We start from the raw sequence: 22,878 nt of genomic DNA on the forward strand, positions 1-22,878 counted from the left end.
CTTTTCTAGTTTACGAGATCTAAACGGGACGGACGGACTGACGGAGAGACAGACCACACAAAACTAATAGCGTCTATTCTCCTTTCGGGGGCCGCTAATAAAAAGAAAATATTTATCTGAAATGGACTCTACGTCTTCGGGTATCTCCGCACCTAGGCCATATTCATTTAAAGAGTTTAATCATGGTTTAATCAATTTTCTTCTTCTTCATCGTTCTCATTGTTATGTTGGAGTGTTCATATGACTAGACCAATACATGAGATGAACTGCGCAGTGGTTTCCAAATCAGGGAGCTCTCCATATAGTTTTCTTTCTATTGGGGTGATTTGGGGCCAATGTCTTATACGGGCCTCTTGGTAGAGAGAGCAGTTTTGGAGGACGTGGTCGGCATTTTCTGGTGATACTCCACATGGGCAGATTTCACTGGTTCCAATTTTGAGCTTCCGGAACATGTGTTGTCGCATTCTGTTGTGTCCGGTCCTGAGTCGAAAGATTAGACGTTGGTCTTGTCGGGATAGCTTATAGTAAGCATCATCTTTCTTGTGATTTGGATGGGAGCTCGTCCATTTCTCATTTATTTTATCTACAATTAATTTCTTCATTTCTTCTGGATAGAGTGCAGAGTTTACTTGTGAGTTTGTTCTCCCACTCTTGGCGAGTGTGTCAGCCTTCTCATTTCCTGCTAGTTGTATGTGAGCTGGTATCCATTGAATAACAGTTTTTTTGCTGTTGTGGTTGAGCTTTGTGAGTGCTGTTCTGAGGTTTTTAATATAAGGGGAATCAGAGTTTTGCAGGCTTTGGAGGGTTGTTTTTGCGTCTGTTAGAAAGACAATCTGACTGTGAGGGGAACTTGGATGATTTGCTAGCATGGTAGCAGCTAGTGCTAGTGCTTCCCTTTCTGCTCTGTGACTGTCAAAGAGCTCTCCAGTTGCAAAGGATTTTTCTAGTTTTTCTCCATCTGGCCATTCGATAAGTATTCCAGCTCCTCCATTAGTGGTGGCTTTATGGGATGAGCCATCCGTGTAAACTCTGATCCACTGATTGCTAGGGTAATTGGTATGTAGAAAACAGTTCACTATTTCCTTGAGCTCTGTTGGTCTGTAATCAGATTTTCTTTTTATGTTTTCAATATGGTCCCTTATAGTAGGAAGAGGGCTTTCGTCCCAGGGTGGAGATTCATTATAGTGTATCGAGGATTCCAGAGTAATTTTTTCAAGTTGGTGTTTCTTTTTTAGGTTTAGAGATTCCTGTATAAAATTGGTCCTTTTGAGACGGTTTTTTGTGCCAGTTTTGTGGATTTTTGTTCTGAGTGGGTGCCTCTCCAAGGTTTCCAATTTAGTGAATTGGGAAAGGATTTTTATTTCTCTTCTTTCATCCAGAGAGATCAGGGCAGCGGTTTCCTCCATAGCTCTTATGGGTGTTGTTTTGATTGCTCCTGTCATTATCCTTAGACCAATATTTTGAACCTTGTCTATTTTTCTTAGGTTGGTTTGGGCTTCTGAGCCCCATGCTGTGGCACCATATTCTAGTACATGTCTTACATAAGTGGTATAGGTCTTTTTCAGGATGTTGTGATTAGCTCCCCAATCTGTGCCAGCTAATTTTTTCAAGAGGGATAGTCTCTGGATGCCTTTACTCTGTGTTTTATCTATTTGGTTTTTCCAGGTTAGTCTCGGGTCATAGGTGACTCCAAGATAAGTAGGGCTGTCATTTTTTTCTAAAGCTTCCTTATCTAATGTTAATTTTATTGTTTGTTGTTTTGTTGACAGTGAGAATATGGTATATGTTGTCTTTTTTGTGTTAATGGACATGCCCCAGTCTTTGGACCAATTATTGAGTTTATCAAGAGCATCTTGTAATCGAAATTTCGATGTTCCTACATATTCTTCTGTGCTAATTAAGGCAAGGTCATCTGCATACATGCTGCTCTTAACTTTTTTGGGTAGGTTTTGATTTAGATCGTTTATGAATATTAGGAAAAGTGTTGGGGATAGGACTCCTCCTTGGGGGACACCATTTTTTATACCCACTGTGTGGCTTCTTTGTCCTTGCATGCAAACTAAGGCTTTTCTATTATTTAGGTATTCCTTTATCCAGTTGTACATTCTGTGGGATATGTGATGCTGGATTAGCTTGAGCAAGAGACCTTGTTCCCAGACTTTGTCAAATGCTTTTTCTAAGTCAACCCACACAATTGTTGTTGGTTTCTTTTCTTGAAAGCCGTCTTCTATTTCTTGTGTGATGAAGGCAATTTGATCTTCTGTTGATCTGCCTTTTCTAAAGCCAGCCTGGGCTTCATTGAGTAGGTTATTTGACTCAAGGATCCATGTCAGCCTTCTATTTATCACTCTTTCCATCAGTTTGCAAGTGCAGCTAGTGAGGCTGATGGGGCGGTAGCTATCCAGTTTATTTCTTGGCTTGCCGTGCTTTAGTATAGGGATCATAATGGCTTTTTTCCAGATGTTTGGAATTCTGCCAGATTTCCAGCTAGCATTGAATAATTGTAGCAGTTTTCTTTTGGCTTGAGGACCCAAGTGAAGAAGCATGTCATTTGATATTTTGTCTGGGCCCGGGGCTTGTTTTGGTTTGAGGACTTTTAGGGATTCATCTAGTTCCTTCATTTTAAGATTAGTGGTCATTCCCAAGGAGTAAGCTGGATTGTTTTCTTTAAATTTGGGGGAGCTACCACCTTCTACCAAGCGCGTCCCCAGGTGGCGGATAGGGGAAAGACCCTTAGATATGAATAGCAAATAAACAGCCGCGGACCAACTGGTTTGCAGTCATGGAGGATGAGGTGAAGTATTCCAGTGGTTAGAATATTTACTAAAAACATCTCAGAAATCCAGGGAAATGATTGCAAAAAGCGAGTATAGGGCGCTCTAACTCTAAACCCGGGTAGATGAAACCCGTTAGCTAGGGATAGCAGTTCATCTAGGAGAGAAAACTCCGAAAATAAACACCTGCTGCCTTGCAGATGATCTTGGATGATCAAAGGCTATGGGAGCACACCCAGAAAGAAAAGCATGCTGAAGTCGGAGTCAATGGGCCTCCTGGCGCATAACACATTGACACGCAACCTCATCGTTTAATCAATTAAAAAACTGCTTGCATAGTTGATTTTAAAAATTAAATTTTTTGATTTCAGAAAAGAAAAAAAGTAGACGTTACATCAGAACTTTGAAAGTTCTAAAATATGATGACGGATTTTCAACATCTTTTCTAGTTTACGAGATCTAAACGGGACGGACGGACTGACGGAGAGACAGACCACACAAAACTAATAGCGTCTATTCTCCTTTCGGGGGCCGCTAATAAAAAGAAAATATTTATCTGAAATGGACTCTACGTCTTCGGGTATCTCCGCACCTAGGCCATATTCATTTAAAGAGTTTAATCATGGTTTAATCAATTAATTTCAGGAACATATTGCGCACCATGTTCTAAGTCTAGATCTTTGATCATCAAACTCCATTTGAGTGAGGGCTTGAGAGGTTCAAATCCTCTCTTGCAAAAAAAAAAAAAAGCCCTTGAAGACACCCTTGCTTAGTTCAAAGGGCTATCATTTTTTCCCTTTTAGACCTTGCAATCTATGGGGCAGATGAGGTAAAGGTCGTCTGTTTTTGTGACCACGGTTAACGAGGGTGTCAAGTGGCCAGCACAACGACCATCCGCCTATATTTTTCCCAAACTAATGAAAGGTACCCATTAGAGCTGGGTGGACTCGCTCGAGGCGCCCTAAAGATCCTGAAATTAAAAATCCTAGTCTTCACCAGAATTCGAAACCGGGACTCTCCAATTAGGAAGCCAAGCGCTTTACCACTCGGCCACCGCGCCTGAAAGTGCTACCATACAAATGTTATGAAGTCTAGTAAATTTATACATTCGCTTAACCCGGATTTTTTCGTGGGGGGGGGGGGGATAGGGCAAGGTAAAAACTGTTCATTTTTCTTTTTAAATCTAACCTTCATTAGTTAAGAATAAAATACTCACTCTATTGAAGATGTATACTGGAGATTTTGTCTTTTTTTAATATATATATATATATATTTAATTTTTTTCTTGTTTTAACACTACAATTATCAAAATATTTAGACCATATTTTTGGTGGTCTTGTTTGTTTGTTTGTTTCTTGAAAACTTGTAGGTGTTTGGATAAGTGGAAGTGCCAAATAATGAAAGATAACAGAGCAAAGGGCGTTTGTGTTCTACATTCATTACAAGAAAATATATTAAAAAAATAATGTTTTTAAAAAACAAAGCTTACATTAAGCTTACTTGTATCAATTAGTTTGAATCAATCATGTGCTTAAAAGTGTAATAGATCTAGACTAACAATACAAAAGCATTTATAAAAATTAAAACAAAATTCGACCTGAATTCGAACTCATGGTTCAAGCCTTCTCAGGCTTCTCATGCCAACATGGTAACCACTCTGATAGTGAAGAGCTTATGACCATGGAAGATTGTAGAGTTATCTTTTGTTTCTAGAGTCTCGTCGTATGTTTCAGGTTTGTGTTCACTAAGACTCAGACAATGACATATAAAGGGAAGTAATTCAGCTTCTACAACCACTTTAGTCCTTTTTTCAAGATACCAAACAAAATAATTAAATTACCAATAGTTAATTAACTAATGTTTTTTTTTATATATTATATCTTGTGTTGTAAGGTAAAAGAAGTGATTGTTCAGAATTTTAGCTAGATCTGAGATTGGGTGTGGGAGAAATCATGTGTACAAACTTTTTACTAGACAGACAGAGTAAGTGGATGTAAGCTTTGGAAAAACAAAAAAAAGTTTTTCTCTAAAGCCGTCAAAAGTAGTCTGTTTACATTGTAGTCTGTTTACATTTCGTTATTCTTTCTAACATCCTAGTCTCGTGTTTACTAGTCACGTCATTGTCTCTTAGTCAAACCTTTCCCTTTCTACTACTTACTATGGCCTCCTTCAGTCGCGAAGCAACTATGGATCATCTCATGGAAATGTGATGAATGCCCTCCCTTTCTATAAAACAAATAGCTCGTTCCAAATTGTGCCATAACCGAACAAACAAACAAAAAAGCTTACTGTGGACTATAAGAAGCCTTTGCAGAGCACATAATGAATTTTATATTTCTTATTGCCATTGTTATTATTATTACTTGAATTATCATTATAAAATGAATTAATTTTTATTCTCTGGAACTGCCATTGTTGTCCACTCAACAGTGTGTACTGAAGAATTATTATTATGATTGTCATTAGTATTATTATCATTATTACATATGCGTGTGTCTATAAAAGACTACACTGATTATAGTCACAAGCGGTAATTTCCATTAGTCACGGGTGTCCAGAAGGTCGCTGTGCAGTCAAGAACGTTTAGGCTGTTTCGGCTTTTCCTTTCGGATTCGACTTAAAGAAAAAAAAAAAAAAACTAAACAACTTATATATAAGGGAAAGAACAGCACATTTATTGTCAATTATCTCAATACTATAAAAAATGTCTTATTTCCACTAATTAATTGGTTATTTTTTTATTGATTCATGTTTTATTAGGGACTATAAATAATTGTGTAAAGTGTCAACCTGATACAAGCATGGGCAGTGGGAGAAATAACGTACACAACATTTATACCAGACAGACAGACAGACAGACAGAGTGAGTTGTTATAAGCTTTGTAAAAAAGAGATACTAAGTAAAAAAAGACATTCATAGATTGCATCAAAAAGAAAAATCAACAAGCAATTTATAAATGCCTTTTAGATCCCCCCACCTCCCCCTAAAAAAAATCTAAAGCCATATATCTCAATACTGTATTATTTATTTCCCTTTTCTCTCTCCAGCAAAGTTGATTATTGAATAGGTTAATTTTTTTTATTGCTTCGTGTTCTGATAGGTGCAATGAATAATTGTATAAATTCCAACTTGATCCGAGAATGGGAAATGGAAACAAAAAAATAGCGTGTACAGACAGACAGAGTTGATATAAGGTTTGTAAATATAAAAAACAGACGCAAGAAAGAAAAACCACGTGTGTTCATCTTTAAAAATGACAGACCAAAAATAAATGTTAAAAAATTAGAAATGGCTTTCCTTGTTGTCCAACAGATCATGCCACTTTGTGTCTATCTTTAGAACCTTCTCTCCGCCGCTCTGTCTTCAATGTCTTGTTTTATTTCCGAACCAAGGAGAAACAACTGTTGCTTTATGGCCAAAGAATACTTCAGACCAAAAAGAAAAAAACAAACAAACAAAGAATTGAATACAAAACGTCAAGTTTAATTAGACAAGAGTATCATTCATTGCCTTGATGTGTGTATCAGTGTAAAGAGGACAAGAGTGGATTACAGCTTTAATACTAACTTAGATTATAAATGTCCGTCTATATTTTTCCCTATCTAGCTCTATCTCCCAGTCTCTCTCTCTCTCTCTCTCTCTCTCTTAATATCTATATCTATATTTCTCTTTCACCTCCTCTTTCTCCAATTCTCTTTATCCTAGCCTTCTCTCGTTCTCTTCCTTGCTGTCTATATTTTTTATTTTATATTTGCAAATATTCGAAAAATGTTTTTTGTTTTACATTTCATAGTTTTGTCTCACCTTAATATTTACAAATTCTCACTGTAGGTCTGTCTGTCACTCTAACATTCACTCCATGCCTCAGTCTGTCTATCACTCTAACATTCACCACTTCTCTGTGTAGACCTGTCTACACTTTAACATTCACCTCTTCTCTCTGTAGCCCTGTCTATCACTCTATCATTCACCACGTTTCTCTGTAGGCCTGTCTATCAATCTATCATTCACACAATTCCCCATGAGACATCAACACGCAACAACTCATGATACATCAACACTCAACTCCCCATGAGACATCAACAAACAAGTCCTCATTACACATCAACACACGACTCCTCATTACACACCAACACCCAACTCTATGTTTTTATCAATCTGTATCGATCTGAATCAGTCTGTATCAATCTGTATCGATCTGCATCAGTTTGTATCAATCCTCTAATTATTTTGAATGAAACTGTTAAGCCACTTTCAATCGATACCCAGAGCATATTTTAACTTCAACACAGAAGAGATCAACATGCTCTTCAATTATTTTTTCCCGCTATTTAGAACTTCAATGATTAACGAAACAATTGTTCCAGAGTGGAACATAGAACGGCATGCTGTTAAAACAACAATGTCTGTCGGCTACACGACAGGAGTGAGGTTATCTGTAGACGTTTGCCAATCATAAATAAGTATGACACATCGCCAGGGATGTTTTAACTTCACTCCGCGATGTCCCGGAAACCTGCGCTGTTCAAATGTTTGCGCAGCTAATTCTGTCATGGGATTCGTTTCGCTTCCTGAGAGACGTCTGCTTCAAGTGGAATGTGATTGACGTCATGGCCGGGCCGACCTGGAGGCAAGGAGAATATGGGAAAACACACTCTGAGAATGTGTGTGACTTGTTTAGAGATAGTTAACTGTGTGTGTACATCTGGGTGCTTTAGAACAATGGTGGCTGACGGATGTCAGAAAATTTCAAACATTTTATTTTACCTAAAAGTCTGAAAATTGTAATATATAGCGATATTCTTGAAAGGACTATCGCGTTCGGGAATTTCCGAATGTAAAGCCTTATTGCTTATTGATTCAAGAGTTGAATAATCTAATGTTTAGAAAACGTTTGCGCATCGTCTTCCAAGTCTAGATCTAAAGGCTTAGCATTGGATTACTATAAAGTGTAGGCCTAGTAGATCTACATTCGTTTAACCAGGAGTCTTCCTCGTGGGGTATGGGGCGGGGGAAATTACATTTTTGGGGCGGAGTAAAAAATGTAAACTTTTTTTTTTAATATAACATTCATTAGCTATTAAAAGAATAACAGCTGGTTGCGTGTGTATGTATATAAAGGAATTATTGTCTTTAAAAAAAATATTTTTAATGTTTTTTTGGTTTCTTCTTATCTCATATAACTTACTATTTTTATCTTTTTCTCTTATCTCGGTCTTCTCTTTTTCTCCTTTTCTTCTTTAAATCGTTCGTTTCTCTCTCTCTCTCTCTCTCTCTCTCTCTCTCTGTCAAGCCTCTCCCTCTTTTACTCACTTTATTTCACTCTTTTACCTTTTTTTTTAAACCAGTGAGCTGATATATGATATGATACGTAATTTCCCATCAAAACGAGTACTGTATAGAACTTAATAATATTACTTTTTTTTTCTTACTTTTCTATTGGCCAACTTTCAACCAATGGCATGTGAACTGAAAGGATAAAACTGCAAACGTTGGAGACTTTAAAACAGTAGAAAGATTGAAAGGACATATAAACAAGGTCACCAATAACAAATCTTTGTAAAAAAGAAAAGGCACATTAAAAAAAAGCAGAACACAAAGAGACCATAACATCAGTGGCGTAGCTAGGAATTTGCCATCATTTGGGGGGTCCGGGGGGGCTTGACCTCTTTAAGGGCCCCCCTCATTTCGACATTCGACATCATGGCATGAGACAATGGCGTAATATTTAATGTTAAAATTTCGAACACTCATTTGGGGGCCTCTCTCAAGTGGGGTCCCGTTAGGATTTTTAAATTCTCCCTCCCCATCCCCCCACCATAGCTACGCCACTGCATAACAGATGTTTCATTTTTTTTTTTATTTTCTAGTTTACTCATTAAAAATTATTCATATAGAAACAAATTAATCCCTACTTTATGTTCAAATATGATGGGATCGCATCCTATCCGTATTGAGTCTGTTAAGATCTGATCGTATCGGATTCGAATCGGGTTGGCTTGGATCTGTTTAGATCTGATTCGGATGAGATTGGATTTAATCGGATCTGATTCCAATCGGATCGGATCCGAATCGGGTTGGCTTGGATCTGATCAGACCTGATCCGGATGGGATTGGATTGAATCGGATTTGATTCCAATTGTATCGGATTGTCATAAAAAATATTGGCCAGTATGGAAATCGAACCTACGACACTCGGGTTATTAGAGCGACACGCTACCAACTTCATTGCCAGTTTATGGCATATTCAGACTTCCTCACACCCAACATTTTCCTGCCAACATTTTTTTTGGAGTGAAGAGCGTTTAAGCTCATAGACTTTATATGACTTGAAAGCAACGTTTCACAATCAATCAAATTATTACAAAGCTTAAATCAACTCACTCTGTCTGTCTGGTAAAAAACTTAGAACACGTTTTTTCTCCCACACCCATTCTCGTATCAAGTTAAAACTTTGCACAGTTATTCATTGGCGTAGACAATTAAAAAAAAACAACTATTATTTTTTATATTGAAAAAGGAAAAAAACTTCTACATTCTTGAGTGATATAGTTGAGAGTGCGGAGTTCTTCTGCTTATATAAGCTTTGCTTTTTAAAAGGGATATGTTTTTTGCATTTGCTTTTTTTTTTTTCATTATGATTGTCTGTTTGTCTGCTGAAATGTGAAGAAAAGACAGGTAACGTTTGGCTTTGTTTTTGATTTCTATATTTGTAGACAAGAGGCGAATATGAAGACTTACTGACAGAGCTTGAGTTTCGAAGTCGACGGATGGCTGTAATTAACAATTACGAGGCTGCGGCGTATGAGAGGAAAGCTTATTGGACGGAAATTATTGCTGCACTTTTAGGTGAAGTAAAGCCAACAGGTTTTTAAAATACCCAGAAATCTGGATTTCATTAGTTCACTCAGTAATCTGTTATTCAAAGTGCTAGGTTTTTTTTTCATATCTATAATGGTAAATACCTTAATCTAGATTTTATTTCAGTCAACAGTTAAATCTAGAATTTAATGTCTCAATCTCTCTTGTCTGCTTATAATATACATAGAAATGGATGTCTATGCTATCATTTGCGCTAAGCCCGACTCCCTAAAGAGTATTGCCGTTACATCTAAGCAAAAAGCATTTTTGAAAATTTCAGTGTTCGTTAGATTTGATTTGACTTTGATTTTTGGAACATCGGCACAATTTCAGTACTTTAATGTTTACATACATACAGTAACATTTTAAATTAAATAGGTATTATATAGGCCTACTTAATGTCAAATTAAGATACAGTATGGGGGGCGCGGTGGAGAGTTGTTAAGCGCTTGGCTTCCGAACCTGGGGTCCTGGGTTCGAATCTCGATGAAGACTGGAATTTTAAAATATTTTGGGATTTTTAGGGCGCCCCTGAGCTCACCCAACTGGGTATCTGACATTAGTTGGGGAAAAGTAAAGGCGGTTGGTCGTTACGCTGGCCACATGACACCCTACTCGTTAACCATTGACCAAAGAAACAGATGGCCTTAACATCATTTGCCCTATAGAGCGCAAGGTCTGAAAAAGGAGAACCCTACTCTAAATGACGTATATTTAATTCTTTTTTTTAATATTATTTTACAGTAAAAAAGATTTACATATAAAAATGGTCTTTAACAAAAATTTTAGGTCAGTACAAAAGACAAGGTTAAACCATGGTTAAACCATTTCGAAACACTATTTGTAATTCATACCATGCGAAAGTAAAAAAAAAATAATGCAATTTTATTACTGATTGTGAAACATTATTTTTTTAAAAAATGTTTTTAGACTTTTTAAAAAGCTTATGTTAACTGACTCTGTCTGTCTGGTAAAAAGTTTTTACACGTTATTTCTCCTACACCTATACTCGGATGAATATGAAACTTTGGCAAAAACAATGCATGAATCAATTTTAAAATTAAACAATTAGTCAATTACTTATTGGTAATAAATTATTTTGTTTCATACCAACAAGAGAAATTAATACTTTAGTATTCATAGATATGGCTCACTATGATGATTGTATACGTTATTTCTCTCAATGACTTGGTGTAGAGCAGTGGTTCCCAAACTTTTTTGTCTCGTAGACCCCTTGTCATGTTTTCTGGTTTACGGTAGACCCCCTGCTTAACTTGTATTGCATTTTAGCAAATTCACCAAATCCATTTTTTTAAAACGTATATGTAACTGTAGTGACTCGAAGAATGAAAAAGTAATTTAAAGCTTCATTTTAAGTTATCGAGATCTTTTTTTATTGATAAAATCCAAATTTAAACCAATTAAAATAACAATTTATATATATATTAATGGAATCACAAAACATACTGGAAATATGTTATTTGTTGTTGTTTTTTCAGGTTTGTCATCCATTGCTACGGTTATTATGTTTCATGTAGGAATTTGTTTGTCTATGAAATAGTCCTTCAAACATTAAATATTAATTTCGCAAAGAGCAGTTTCTCATGTATTTCTTCATGTTTCACGTCTGGCTCAAGTATTGGATTCGCGCAACTGTTTTCATTACAGAAGAGGAAAAGGCGAATAACTGGCGTCTAAAACAGTGAGCTTTAGATAGGAGGAACTCATTAGCCTTGGCCAGCAACCCACCTAGCAGAAGGAAAACTGAATTCAAACCTCTGTTGCCTTGCAGCTAAATTCAAACATGGGAAAGGTTTCGTGGGTCAACCCTGAGGAAAAATAAGGAGCCGTTGACCCTTAGGCAGTTGCAGCACACAGCGCTAAACCATGTCAGAGCTTGCGACGCCGCTGATCACAAACTGTAGGCCTATATGTCTTGTGCAAAGAATAAAATAATGTGCCCTTGAACTCTATTGTTGCTTACAAAAATTTGTTTAATAATATCAGATGTAGATTTGTGTAAAACAGTTTTTTAAATTACTTCAACGGCTGGCAAAATAAATGTTTTATCTATAGTGTTTTCCATGTTTGGCTATAAGTAAAGAGATCTTGTAAGACGCGCATAAACCACCATCTTCTCTATATGTTGTTGAAGAGAGATTTTGTTTATCTATTCTGAACTTCATCTTTGAAAGTTTTTCAAAGCTATATCTTTTTATCAGTGTGGCATCGTCTCAAATGATTCTCCAGTGTAATTAGTTCATATCAACATGAAAAGTTACTAAGGCTTGTTTGACAAGGAAGACATGATCCGAATCCCATTTTAAATACTCAAGGCTGTATAATCTACATTTCTTTTTTATTTAACATTACTTTTCACGATCGTAGACCCCCGTGGACATCTCATAGACCCCCAATTTATTTTTTCACTTTCGTAGACCCCTTAGAAGTCTTCGTAGACCCCCGGGGGTCTATATAGACCACTTTGGGAATCACTGGTGTAGAGTATATAAAAGACTTCCGCAGCATGTGGAATGCAAATAAATGCCAACCTCCCCCCCCCCCACACACACACACACACAAACTATGACCAATAGCCTTCAGGGCTTTAATAGTGGCATTGATGACCTAAAGATGACAAGAGTTAGTAGTGTTAAATACCTTGGAACAATTTGGACATAGAAAGGCATAGTTCCTAACACTAAAATCAGACTAATGCACTCTTAGGTCACGGCCACATTTGTATATGCTTGCGAATCTTGGAAGCTGATTGCAGATCTGGAAAAGATCCTAACAATAGAATCTAACAATGGAATCTAACAATGGAATCACTGACCGCATTACGAACGACGACATCACAAACAGGATTAATTCAGTGATTAGACCTCATGATGACCTGCTAATACAGTGATTAGACCCCATGATGACCTGCTAATACAGTGATTAGACCCCATGATGACCTGCTAATACAGTGATTAGACCCCATGATGACCTGCTAATACAGTGGTTAGACCCCATGATGACCTGCTAACCACTGCTAAAAAAAAATAGGACTAGCAAAGAGCTTCCTCCGGTGAACAGTATCAGGAAAAAGAAGAAGAGGCAGACAAATGAGAAGACAACATCAAAGAATGGACAGCCCTATCATTGAATGACTTTCAAGACGGAGAAGAAGTGAGAAAGACGGTTGGCAGATCGTGTGTGGTGCCCCAACGGTTCAATAGACTAAAGAGATAGATGAAGGTTGATTTTTGCCTTGGATTAAAATAAATATAGATCTAATATAACAGCATGCAATAGCAAGCACTGTTTGTAACGAGAGAACATTGGGAAGACATTAGGGCGAAACAAAGGCAATCTTAGACAACAACAAAACGTGAATAGTCGACTCCCTGCAACACACACAGAATGTGGAGATAAGCCGTCAATGTTAGGGTTTGCATGTAGCATGAAATAGAGGGAGGAAGAAATGGAGAGGGAAATAGAGGGAGAGAGAGAAGAAAGAAGGAGGAATAAGAGAGGGGGTAGAGAGAATGAGAGATAGGGAAGGAGAGAATGAAAAAAAGAAAGGAAAAAGAGAGGAAAATGAGAAAGAGAGAAAAACAGAGAAATAAAGAGACAGACTTTTTTTTTCTGCAAAGGTTTTTAACTGAGAAAAAAAATAAATGACTTGTGACTTATTTCTGCATGTTGACCGAGGTACTGAGAAACTTGACGAGCGCTCATCGTAAAGGTGCGAAGTCGATTAGCGGGTTTCTTAATGGAACCTTCGTAGAAAGAAAAAGGAAAATGGATTTGAACTTTTTTATTTTTGTACGTATACTTTACTAGAAGTGAATCAACCGAAGCCGGAGAGAATGAAATAGTCGTCTGAATGAGTGCCTGTCCAGGGGTTTAAGTTAAAACTTTAATGATGAAAAAAAAAAAACTTTATAATGACCAGTTTACTCATTATAAGGTATAGGAGGTATTTTTTCCCCATAATAGATACCTACGTGCGGCATCCATACATTAGTCTTAATAAGGTAACACTAACGATATAGGTAGGAGAATCAAGCAATTTCAGTATTATGTCTTATATTAATTTGTTATTGGCCTCCTTCAGTCGTAGAACGACTATGGTTCATCTCAGAGCACACTTTCTCATGTGGCTGTGGAGCCCTATTTTGGAGAGACACTTCCGTCCACAGATATCGCAGGTTAAGGTGGCTTTTGCTTCGGTGGTAGAGGGGCTGGCCGTTTTTCGGATTGTACGTTTTTATTCCTGAGCTGAGACCCATGTACTTTCACTGTCCATAGCTTTCTTGACAGATAGAAAGATAGATAGATAGATAGATAGATAGATAGATAGATAGATAGATAGATAGATAGATAGAATATAAAGAATATGTATGCATGTATGTATCGGATAGAAATAAAAACCTTTTGTCCAATCTTGATAAAACTTGGTATAAATTTCCTTAGATCATGGCGGAGACCGTATTGTATTTTAATGTCCCTCCCACAACCGGATGGCCCTAACATGAAAAAAAAAAACCAACCTAAATTTATCTCTATTAAAGAACGAAACTTTTTTTTTTTTAAATAGGGTAAAACCATTTTCAGTTTTATGTTAGATGTGCTTTACATTATAGATATCAATATGTCGGCTAAACTTGTAAACCCATTCTCAAACTCTGCTTTCATTTTCGTAGCAAAATAGTTTAAAAAACTGTTGTCATAGATCTAAATCCAATCCACTATATCAGTAATACCCAAAATAAGGCCTGAAGGCCGCGGGTCAAATCCTACTAGTATGTATACTAATTGTCGAATCATGTTGAAATTTGAAACATTTATTTATTGTACCTAACAAAACATGAATCAATAAAAAAAAAAAACAATTGGCTAATTAGTTATTATTAATCTATTATTTTGTTTGATACCAAAAAAAGGAAAATAACGTCTATATTATTGAGAGATGTAATTGTAAATGAGGAGTTCTTTCACATTTGTGTTTTTTAGCGGCCCCCGAAAGGGGAAAAGACGCTATTATTTTTGTGCGAAATGTCTGTCCGTCTGTCCGTCCGTCCCGTTTAGATCTCGTAAACCAGAAGAGATATTGAAAATTCGACTTCACAATATTTTAGACCATTCAAAATTCTGATGCAACGGCTACTTTTTTTTTTCCTGAAAGCGAAAATTCTAATTTTTAAAATCAATTATGCAAGCAGTTTTTTATAAGAAAAAGCTAATTAGTATGCATTATATGTTAGACCTAATTTAAGACGAATAGTAATCTTATAAACATCATTTTTGTGAACATTTTTCTATATAGCGGATTATTTTTTTTTTTTTTTTTTTTTTTTTTGAAAATGAGATTGAGCCTTTTCAAAGAAATTAACTTATTTAGTTCGAACCGAGGGTCCAAGGTTCGAATCCTGGTGAAGACTGGGATTTTCAACTTCTGAGTCTACCCAGCTCTAATGGGTACCTGACATTAGTTGGGGAAAAGTAAAGGCGGTTGGTCGTTGTGCTGGCTACATGACACCCTCGTTAACCGTAGGCCACAAAAACAGATGAACTTTACATCATCTGCCCTATAGACCACAAACTAGTTAGGCCAGGTTCACATCTAACTTTACATTCACTTTCAGGTATCCTTTGATCTGCGGGACGGTTGGGGCACTACACAAGATCTGTTAACCTTCTTTCTCCATTCTTATCTCTCATTAGTCTTTGATATAATTTCATTCGGATGTTCTTTCTGAAAATATTGAAGGCTACCTGGGTGGACCACTGGTCGTGCGGTTTGCGCGCTGGACTGTCGTTTGGATTTATCGACGATCGAAGGTTCAAACCCTGTCTGCTCCCATCCCCAGTCGTCCTGCGGGAGGTTTGGACTAGGAAGTAAACTATCTTCTACTCTGAAGGATTATCCGAATTATGTAAAACATTTTACTTCGGGGGCCGATTTTGAGTTTGTGTTTCCACACAAACTGTCTTTTGTAACCTTGTTTTAAAGTATTTTTATATTTTGCTTGTTTAATTTTAATTTTTTTTATTTGCGGTTGTTTTCAGGAGCTTTCTCAGTCACAGGTTTAGGAATCTGGTTGGCACAATTACAAAGTACGATAACTTCCGTTGTAGCATTTGTGCAGCTAGGGACGTTGGGAATCTTTGGCCTTATGGTGGCCTTCGTGGTGCAGCTTATCAGCAAAGGTAGTGAGCGTGTCCTTCCATCCTTCAGGTTTGTAACTAACAAGAGCTTAGTGCAGTACAAGAGTTTAGTGCAGTACAAGAGTTTAGTGCAGTACAAATGCTTAGTGCGGTACAAGAGCTTAGTACAGTGCAAATGCTTAGTGCAATACAAGAACTTAGTGCAATACAAGAGCTTAGGGCAGTACAAATGCTTAGTGCAGTGCAAGAGCTAGTACAAATGCTTAGTGCGGTTCAAGAGTCTAGTGCGGTACAAGAGCTCAGTGCAGTATAAGAGCTTAGTACAATACATGAACTTAGTGCATTACAAAATGCAGTACACATGCTTAGTGCAATACAAGAGCTTAGTGCAGTGCAAGAGCTTAGTGCATTACAAGAGCTTAGTGCAGTACATGAGCTTATTGCAGTGATCTTTATGTTTATACAAGTTTTGGACTTCCTGACCCAAATCTCCTCCAGTAGAATGGCCACTTGAAGGGTTCGAACTAGGGACCGTGGTAATGACAGTTCTAAACGCATACAATAGTACCGGGCAACAACCCAATTATGGATGGAACACATTGCTTAGGCCTTGTAAGTTGTAAACAGGTGCTAATCCTGTTGGGGAATAGGGCTGTTATATAGCAATAAATTCCTCATTTTTCCTTAGAGTGTTTCTATCATTGGCGCCTTTTGTTTGGTTGTTACAATATCAATCGTTTGTGTTCGCATTAAAAGTAAAAAGTTTCCCTTTCAGACCTATAGGGCAGATGGTGTTAAGGTCATCTGTTTCTTTTGGCAAACGGCGAGTAGGGCGTCATGTGGCCAGCCCAAAGACCAACCACCTTTACTTTCGCCAACTAAAGGCAGGTACTCATTAGAGTTGGGTGGTCACAAGGGCGCCCTAAAAATCCCGAAATTCAAAATCAGTCTTCAGATTTAAACCCGGGGCCCCAGGTTTCGGAATCGAAGTGCTTAACCACTCGGCCACTGCGCCCCCATCTACATTAAGTGCTCAAAATTCACAGCTATTCACGTAAATGTATATAGTAACGAATATATACTGAAACGAGAATTGTATTCCAAAATGTGAAGCTGTCTACTCTGAGATACAGTGTCATGATGTGTCATCCTTCATAGAAAGTGTACGCACACACACACTTACACAAAGATTTGGCAGAAGAAAATTTTATTGAACACATTGAAGTAGACTCCCTTGTATTTGAATTAATCTCTCTAAAAAAAAATCCAAGTGTTCTGCTAAATACTCAGGATGTGCAAAGTGTTCTGCTAAATACTCAGGATGTGCAAAGTGTTCTGCTAAATACTCAGGATGTGCAAAGTGTTCTGCTAAATACTCAGGATGTGCAAAGTGTTCTGCTAAATACTCAGAATGGGCAAAGTGTTCTGCTAAATACTCAGGATGTGCAAAGTGTTCTGCTAAATACTCAGGATGTGCAAAGTGTTCTGCTAAATACTCAGAATGGGCAAAGTGTTCTGCTAAATACTCAGGATGTGCAAAGTGTTCTGCTAAATACTCAGGATGTGCAAAGTGTTCTGCTAAATACTCAGAATGGGCAAAGTGTTCTGCTAAATACTCAGGATGTGCAAAGTGTTCTACTAAATACTCAGAATGTGCAAAGTGTTCTGCTAAATACTCAGGATGTGCAAAGTGTTCTGCTAAATACTCAGGATGTGCAAAGTGTTCTGCTAAATACTCAGGATGTGCAAAGTGTTCTGCTAAATACTCAGGATGTGCAGTGTTCTGCTAAATACTCAGAATGTGCAGTGTTCTTCTAAATACTCAGAATGTGCAAAGTGTTCTGCTAAATACTCAGGATGTGCAAAGTGTTCTACTAAATACTCAGAATGTGCAAAGTGTTCTGCTAAATACTCAGGATGTGCAAAGTGTTCTGCTAAATACTCAGGATGTGCAAAGTGTTCTGCTAAATACTCAGAATGTGCAAAGTGTTCTGCTAAATACTCAGGATGTGCAAAGTGTTCTGCTAAATACTCAGGATGTGCAAAGTGTTCTGCTAAATACTCAGAATGTGCAGTGTTCTGCTAAATACTCAGAATGTGCAAAGTGTTCTGCTAAATACTCAGAATGTGCAAAGTGTTCTGCTAAATACTCAGGATGTGCAAAGTGTTCTGCTAAATACTCAGGATGTGCAAAGTGTTCTGCTAAATACTCAGGATGTGCAGTGTTCTGCTAAATACTCAGAATGTGCAGTGTTCTTCTAAATACTCAGAATGTGCAAAGTGTTCTGCTAAATCTTCAGGATGTGCAAAGTGTTCCGTTTAGGTAAAAGTTTGTAAAGTATAGAACAGATATCTATAAATTGTAGAATGCAAGGGAGGGTATTCAACTAACTCATTTTCATCGAATAAGAGTAGTAGTTAACTACCCTTTTGTAATTTAAATTAAAACGAAATGAACTAGACAAGCAACTCACATTATAAATTCTAAATGAAGCTAATGAATTAATGACTTTAGATTTTAGTTCAAAATTATTCATACTATAAAAAGCATGTCTATAATGCTACCCAGGGCCCACATTTCCAAACTGATCAGCTTTGTAACCATGGCTAATACTAGATTTTACTTTTAAAAAATGGCAGCTCTGAAAAAAAAAGTAATTTTCTCGATAGTCTTAAACATCATTTTCAGTTTATACTTTTTAATTTAGCGCAAATAAATAAAGAAAGAAAGGAAGGAAGTGCTGAGGAGCTTTTTGTTAAGGTCCTGTTCATAGTATCCATTGAGTTTAAACTATATTTTGGTTCAAGTTGTATTTAAATGAAAGTATGTCCTATCCTGTGAGCATCAATAAGGCATTTGTTATGACATTCACTTCATGTGACATCTTTATCAAAAAAACAAATGACATTTGTTTATCATGGTTTTATTTCTTTATAATCTTTTAGTAAAAGAGCTGAATCGCACATCAAAGCAGCTGCGGCATGGCAGAGACTAGCCCAGAGGGCTAAATCTTTTCGTATACAGCTGGATAATCCAAAGTTAGATATAAGCACGTAAGTTTTAGTGTAGGTTGTACTTCTGAAACAGAGTTTATCACTTAGCTACTACGTTCTATCCTGATGACAACTTTTGAAACGACCAGCATGAAGAGACTCCATATAGACAATATATTCTATCCTGATGACAACTTTTGAAACGACCAGCATGAAGAGACTCCATATAGACAATATATTCTATCCTGATGACAACTTTTGAAAAGACCAGCATGAAGAGACTCCATATAGACAATATATTCTATCCTGAAGACAACTTTTGAAAAGACCAGCATGAAGAGACTCCATATAAACAATATATTCTATCCTGAAGACAACTTTTGAAAAGACCAGCATGAAGAGACTCCATATAGACAATATATTCTATCCTGAAGACAACTTTTGAAAAGACCAGCATGAAGAGACTCCATATAGACAATATATTCTATCCTGAAGACAACTTTTGAAAAGACCAGCATGAAGAGACTCTATATAGACAATATATTCTATCCTGAAGACAACTTTTGAAAAGACCAGCATAAAGAGACTCCATATAGACAATATATTCTATCCTGAAGACAACTTTTGAAAAGACCAGCATGAAGAGACTCCATATAGACAATATATTCTATCCTGATGACAACATCTGAAACGACCAGCATGAAGAGACTCCATATAGACAATATATTCTATCCTGATGACAACTTTTGAAACGACCAGCACGAAGAGACTCCATATAGACAATAAACACACCATCCTTACTACAAACTATCCGAACAATCCTTCCTGGGGAAGCGTTAGCGAAAGTATACTGTGATATCAAGATTCTTTTGTCACCTAAAGCAATAGTTTCTTGGCAATGAGCGACTTATGGAAACACATAAATATGTTTGTCTGTGTGTTGCGTGAGTGTGTATATATGTTTGTTTTGGCTAACATTGTATTTGGTTATGTTTAGTACAAGTAATATAAAACCCTGTTGATATCGCTCAGTATAGACTTTGAAATGATTCCTCTTCTACACAACAAGGTGATAAACATTGGATCTGGTCAAATCTTGGTAAGGCTTTAGATGGAAGCAGACAACCAAAGTAATGTGGAATTCAAACCAACCCTCTTCCTCACTTCATTTTTAGTATCAAGTATTAAAATATCGTGGTAATGACTGGCTTATGCTGAGACTCTTGAGCGTCACCAATGTTGCTGTTTCCTTCTATGTTGTGAGCTGAGCAGAATGAACAAGTTTGTTTTGATACACTTGTGTTTTCATTAAGTAAATGATTTAGTTTTTGTTAGTTGTGAATAGTAATTATATTGTAGGCTACTTGAAAGCACCCGCTTCCTACATCTTGAATACAAAAAAAGGAAAACACTTTGATTTTTACACAATTGTACAATGATTAAAGTTTGTTGACAGGGGCACGTACCCAAAACTAGGCAAATGTGACCAAGAGGGCAATACATTTGAAAGACTTTGAAATGATTATTATTCTAGTCCAAAAAATAAAAGGGTATTATCGGAAAATATTAAAAGTGCCTACTATATTACTATGATTATTTAGCTAAGATTATATCTTACTTCTTAATTACACGATGTTTTAAAGCCAGTCGTTATATGATCAACATGTTAACATTAAAATTAGAACTTTTTTAAAACAGTAGAACAAAGATAAACGTTTCTTATTCCCAGGTTTGCGGAATGGTACGAACAGCTGATAGAGCAGAAAGAGAAGCTCAGCTCTACGATTATCATCGCCCAGTCGACCTTCAACTTGTTAGATGACCCCAAGAAAGTCTTTGCCGAAATGAAAAAGCAGAGGCAAATGTTTTTACAATATCTGGCGTTAGAACACATGGACGCTAAGGATTTACATGTAAAAAATGCTTAACTGTAGTCAGACTTAATCATGTTTTTTTTTAAATTGCTGCTGTGATAAAGAATATCAGAACACATTTTATTTGTATTGGACATTTCCATACATGGCGGAAAAGACTATAAATAGCCAGCTAGTTGGTGTCTCCGGTGTACAAAATAAAGGAATTCTTGATGTGATGTTTTCTTTTAAAGTTGATGTAGTTGTGTACACTTTTTAGCAGTGCAGGATAACAATTTTTAGCTCATCTTTTTATACCATAGGATTGTTTCGTATATTAGAATTTTACTCCACAAATTAAAACTTATCTAAAACAGATGGGCAACTTACTAGCGGTAATAAAGCAGATTTGATAGGAAGATCAACTGAGATTGATCAACACATTAAGATATTGTAAGAAATTGTTAAAATTAAAGCTCAATTCCTTTTTTCTTCATTTAGTTGGCAACGAAGACGTTCAATTTAGAGTCCTTGACATTGTCTAGGTTGTCTTGAAAATTTACTTCTTAAGTCAAGGCACGCTTTTGATCTCCCTTGATTTCTATCGTACATGGGTCCAAGGTGTTACAAATAACTAACAATGTTATGTTCATACACTATTTCGAAGCGTCACAAACAACCAACAATTTCATGTTTATCATCTTCGCCTATCCCTTAGTCTGTTGGACCGATGGGGCACCACGCAAGTTCTGTCGACCGTCTTCTACATTCCTCTCTGTCTTTTGCCTGCGATAGAACCTCTTTCAATGACAGGCCCGTCCATTCTTTTATGTTGTCTTCCCATCGCTTTCTCTGTCTGCCTCTTCTTTTTCATGTTCATAAACTATTCCAAAGTGTCAGAAATACCTAACAAGTGTATGATCATACACTATTCCAAAGTGTCAGAAATACCTAACAAGTGTATGATCATACACTATTCCAAAGTGTCAGAAATACCTAACAAGTGTATGATCATACACTATTCCAAAGTGTCAGAAATACCTAACAAGTGTATGATCATACACTATTCCAAAGTGTCAGAAATACCTAACAAGTGTATGATCATACACTATTCCAAAGTGTCAGAAATACCTAACAAGTGTATGATCATACACTATTCCAAAGTGTCAGAAATACCTAACAAGTGTATGATCATACACTATTCCAAAGTGTCAGAAACACCTAACAAGTGTATGATCATACACTATTCCAAAGTGTCAGAAATACCTAACAAGTGTATGATCATACACTATTCCAAAGTGTCAGAAATACCTAACAAGTGTATGATCATACACTATTCCAAAGTGTCAGAAATACCTAACAAGTGTATGATCATACACTATTCCAAAGTGTCAGAAATACCTAACAAGTGTATGATCATACACTATTCCAAAGTGTCAGAAATACCTAACAAGTGTATGATCATACACTATTCCAAAGTGTCAGAAATACCTAACAAGTGTATGATCATACACTATTCCAAAGTGTCAGAAATACCTAACAAGTGTATGATCATACACTATTCCAGAGTGTCAGAAATACCTAACAAGTGTTCCAAAGTGAACTCTTAAATGACAAACAAATGGATACTGTAATCATTCAAATAGTTTAAGGAGGTATATGCACGTTATTTTCTAAGTTAAACTTCCTACGCTATTGTGTAATTAAAATCCAAACTCAAATATTTTTTGACATGACACACAGATATACCAGAGAGACATTTTATGAGGTACATTTGTAAAAGAAGTCTTTAGTATGGGATTGAAATAAGACGTCTTTGTGCCAGTCAAACTCTCCAATATTATTTTAATAAACATTTTAAAGAAACTTTACCGAGACCTTGTTGGATTAATTACTGTGTGTGTCTGTGAATATGAGTAGCAGTAGCGTAATAATTAACACATATGCTTCTTGTTTGTTTAGTCAGATTCTGTTGTTCATTATTGTTGTTGTTTTTTTTACTATATCAAGAGACCCGAACAAGACTCTGGCCCCAAAACCCACCTATAGAACAAAAACTATACCCAGAACTGCCTGATCTGAAAACCACTGCGCGGTTCATCTCAGATCTAGGATTACTGATCTGAACCCTCCCGACATGTAAAATGAGAACGAAGAAGAAGAAAGTTGCTTTCTTAATTATTTTTCATTATGCTACCATTTGTTTAACCTTAAGAAAACAATTATTTTTAATGAA

The 22,878-nt window shown here is 36.6% G+C and overlaps 2 protein-coding genes across 3 annotated transcripts in view; both read left to right on the forward strand.

Annotated features, from left to right (window-relative positions):
• The window catches only part of LOC106072044 (uncharacterized), a 47,732-nt gene extending 25,932 nt beyond the window's left edge, over positions 1-21,800 (forward strand). Inside the window, exons 3-6 of one of the 2 annotated variants that reach the window (XM_056027337.1) lie at positions 9,492-9,624; positions 15,697-15,865; positions 18,742-18,849; positions 20,519-21,800. In XM_056027337.1, coding sequence (XP_055883312.1) covers positions 9,492-9,624; positions 15,697-15,865; positions 18,742-18,849; positions 20,519-20,717 — 609 coding nt within the window. In that variant the 3' untranslated portion in view covers positions 20,718-21,800. The remainder of the gene's footprint in view (positions 1-9,491; positions 9,625-15,696; positions 15,866-18,741; positions 18,850-20,518) is intronic. The other variant, XM_056027338.1, reaches the window with a different exon arrangement.
• LOC129925888 (uncharacterized) lies at positions 21,449-22,513 on the forward strand. The gene is made up of 2 exons (XM_056027336.1): positions 21,449-22,203; positions 22,234-22,513. The coding sequence occupies exons 1-2, from the start codon at positions 21,449-21,451 to the stop codon at positions 22,250-22,252; spliced, it is 774 nt and encodes a 257-aa protein (XP_055883311.1). The 3' UTR covers positions 22,253-22,513.
• Positions 22,514-22,878: the final 365 nt, after the last annotated feature.

This window comes from Biomphalaria glabrata, chromosome 4, assembly GCF_947242115.1.
Source record: "Biomphalaria glabrata chromosome 4, xgBioGlab47.1, whole genome shotgun sequence".
NCBI classification, from domain to species: Eukaryota; Metazoa; Mollusca; class Gastropoda; family Planorbidae; genus Biomphalaria; species Biomphalaria glabrata.

Bases quoted from the DNA above. Each gene is read 5' to 3' on its own strand.
- LOC129925888 (XM_056027336.1), top strand. From the start codon at position 21,449: ATGACAGGCCCGTCCATTCTTTTATGTTGTCTTCCCATCGCTTTCTCT.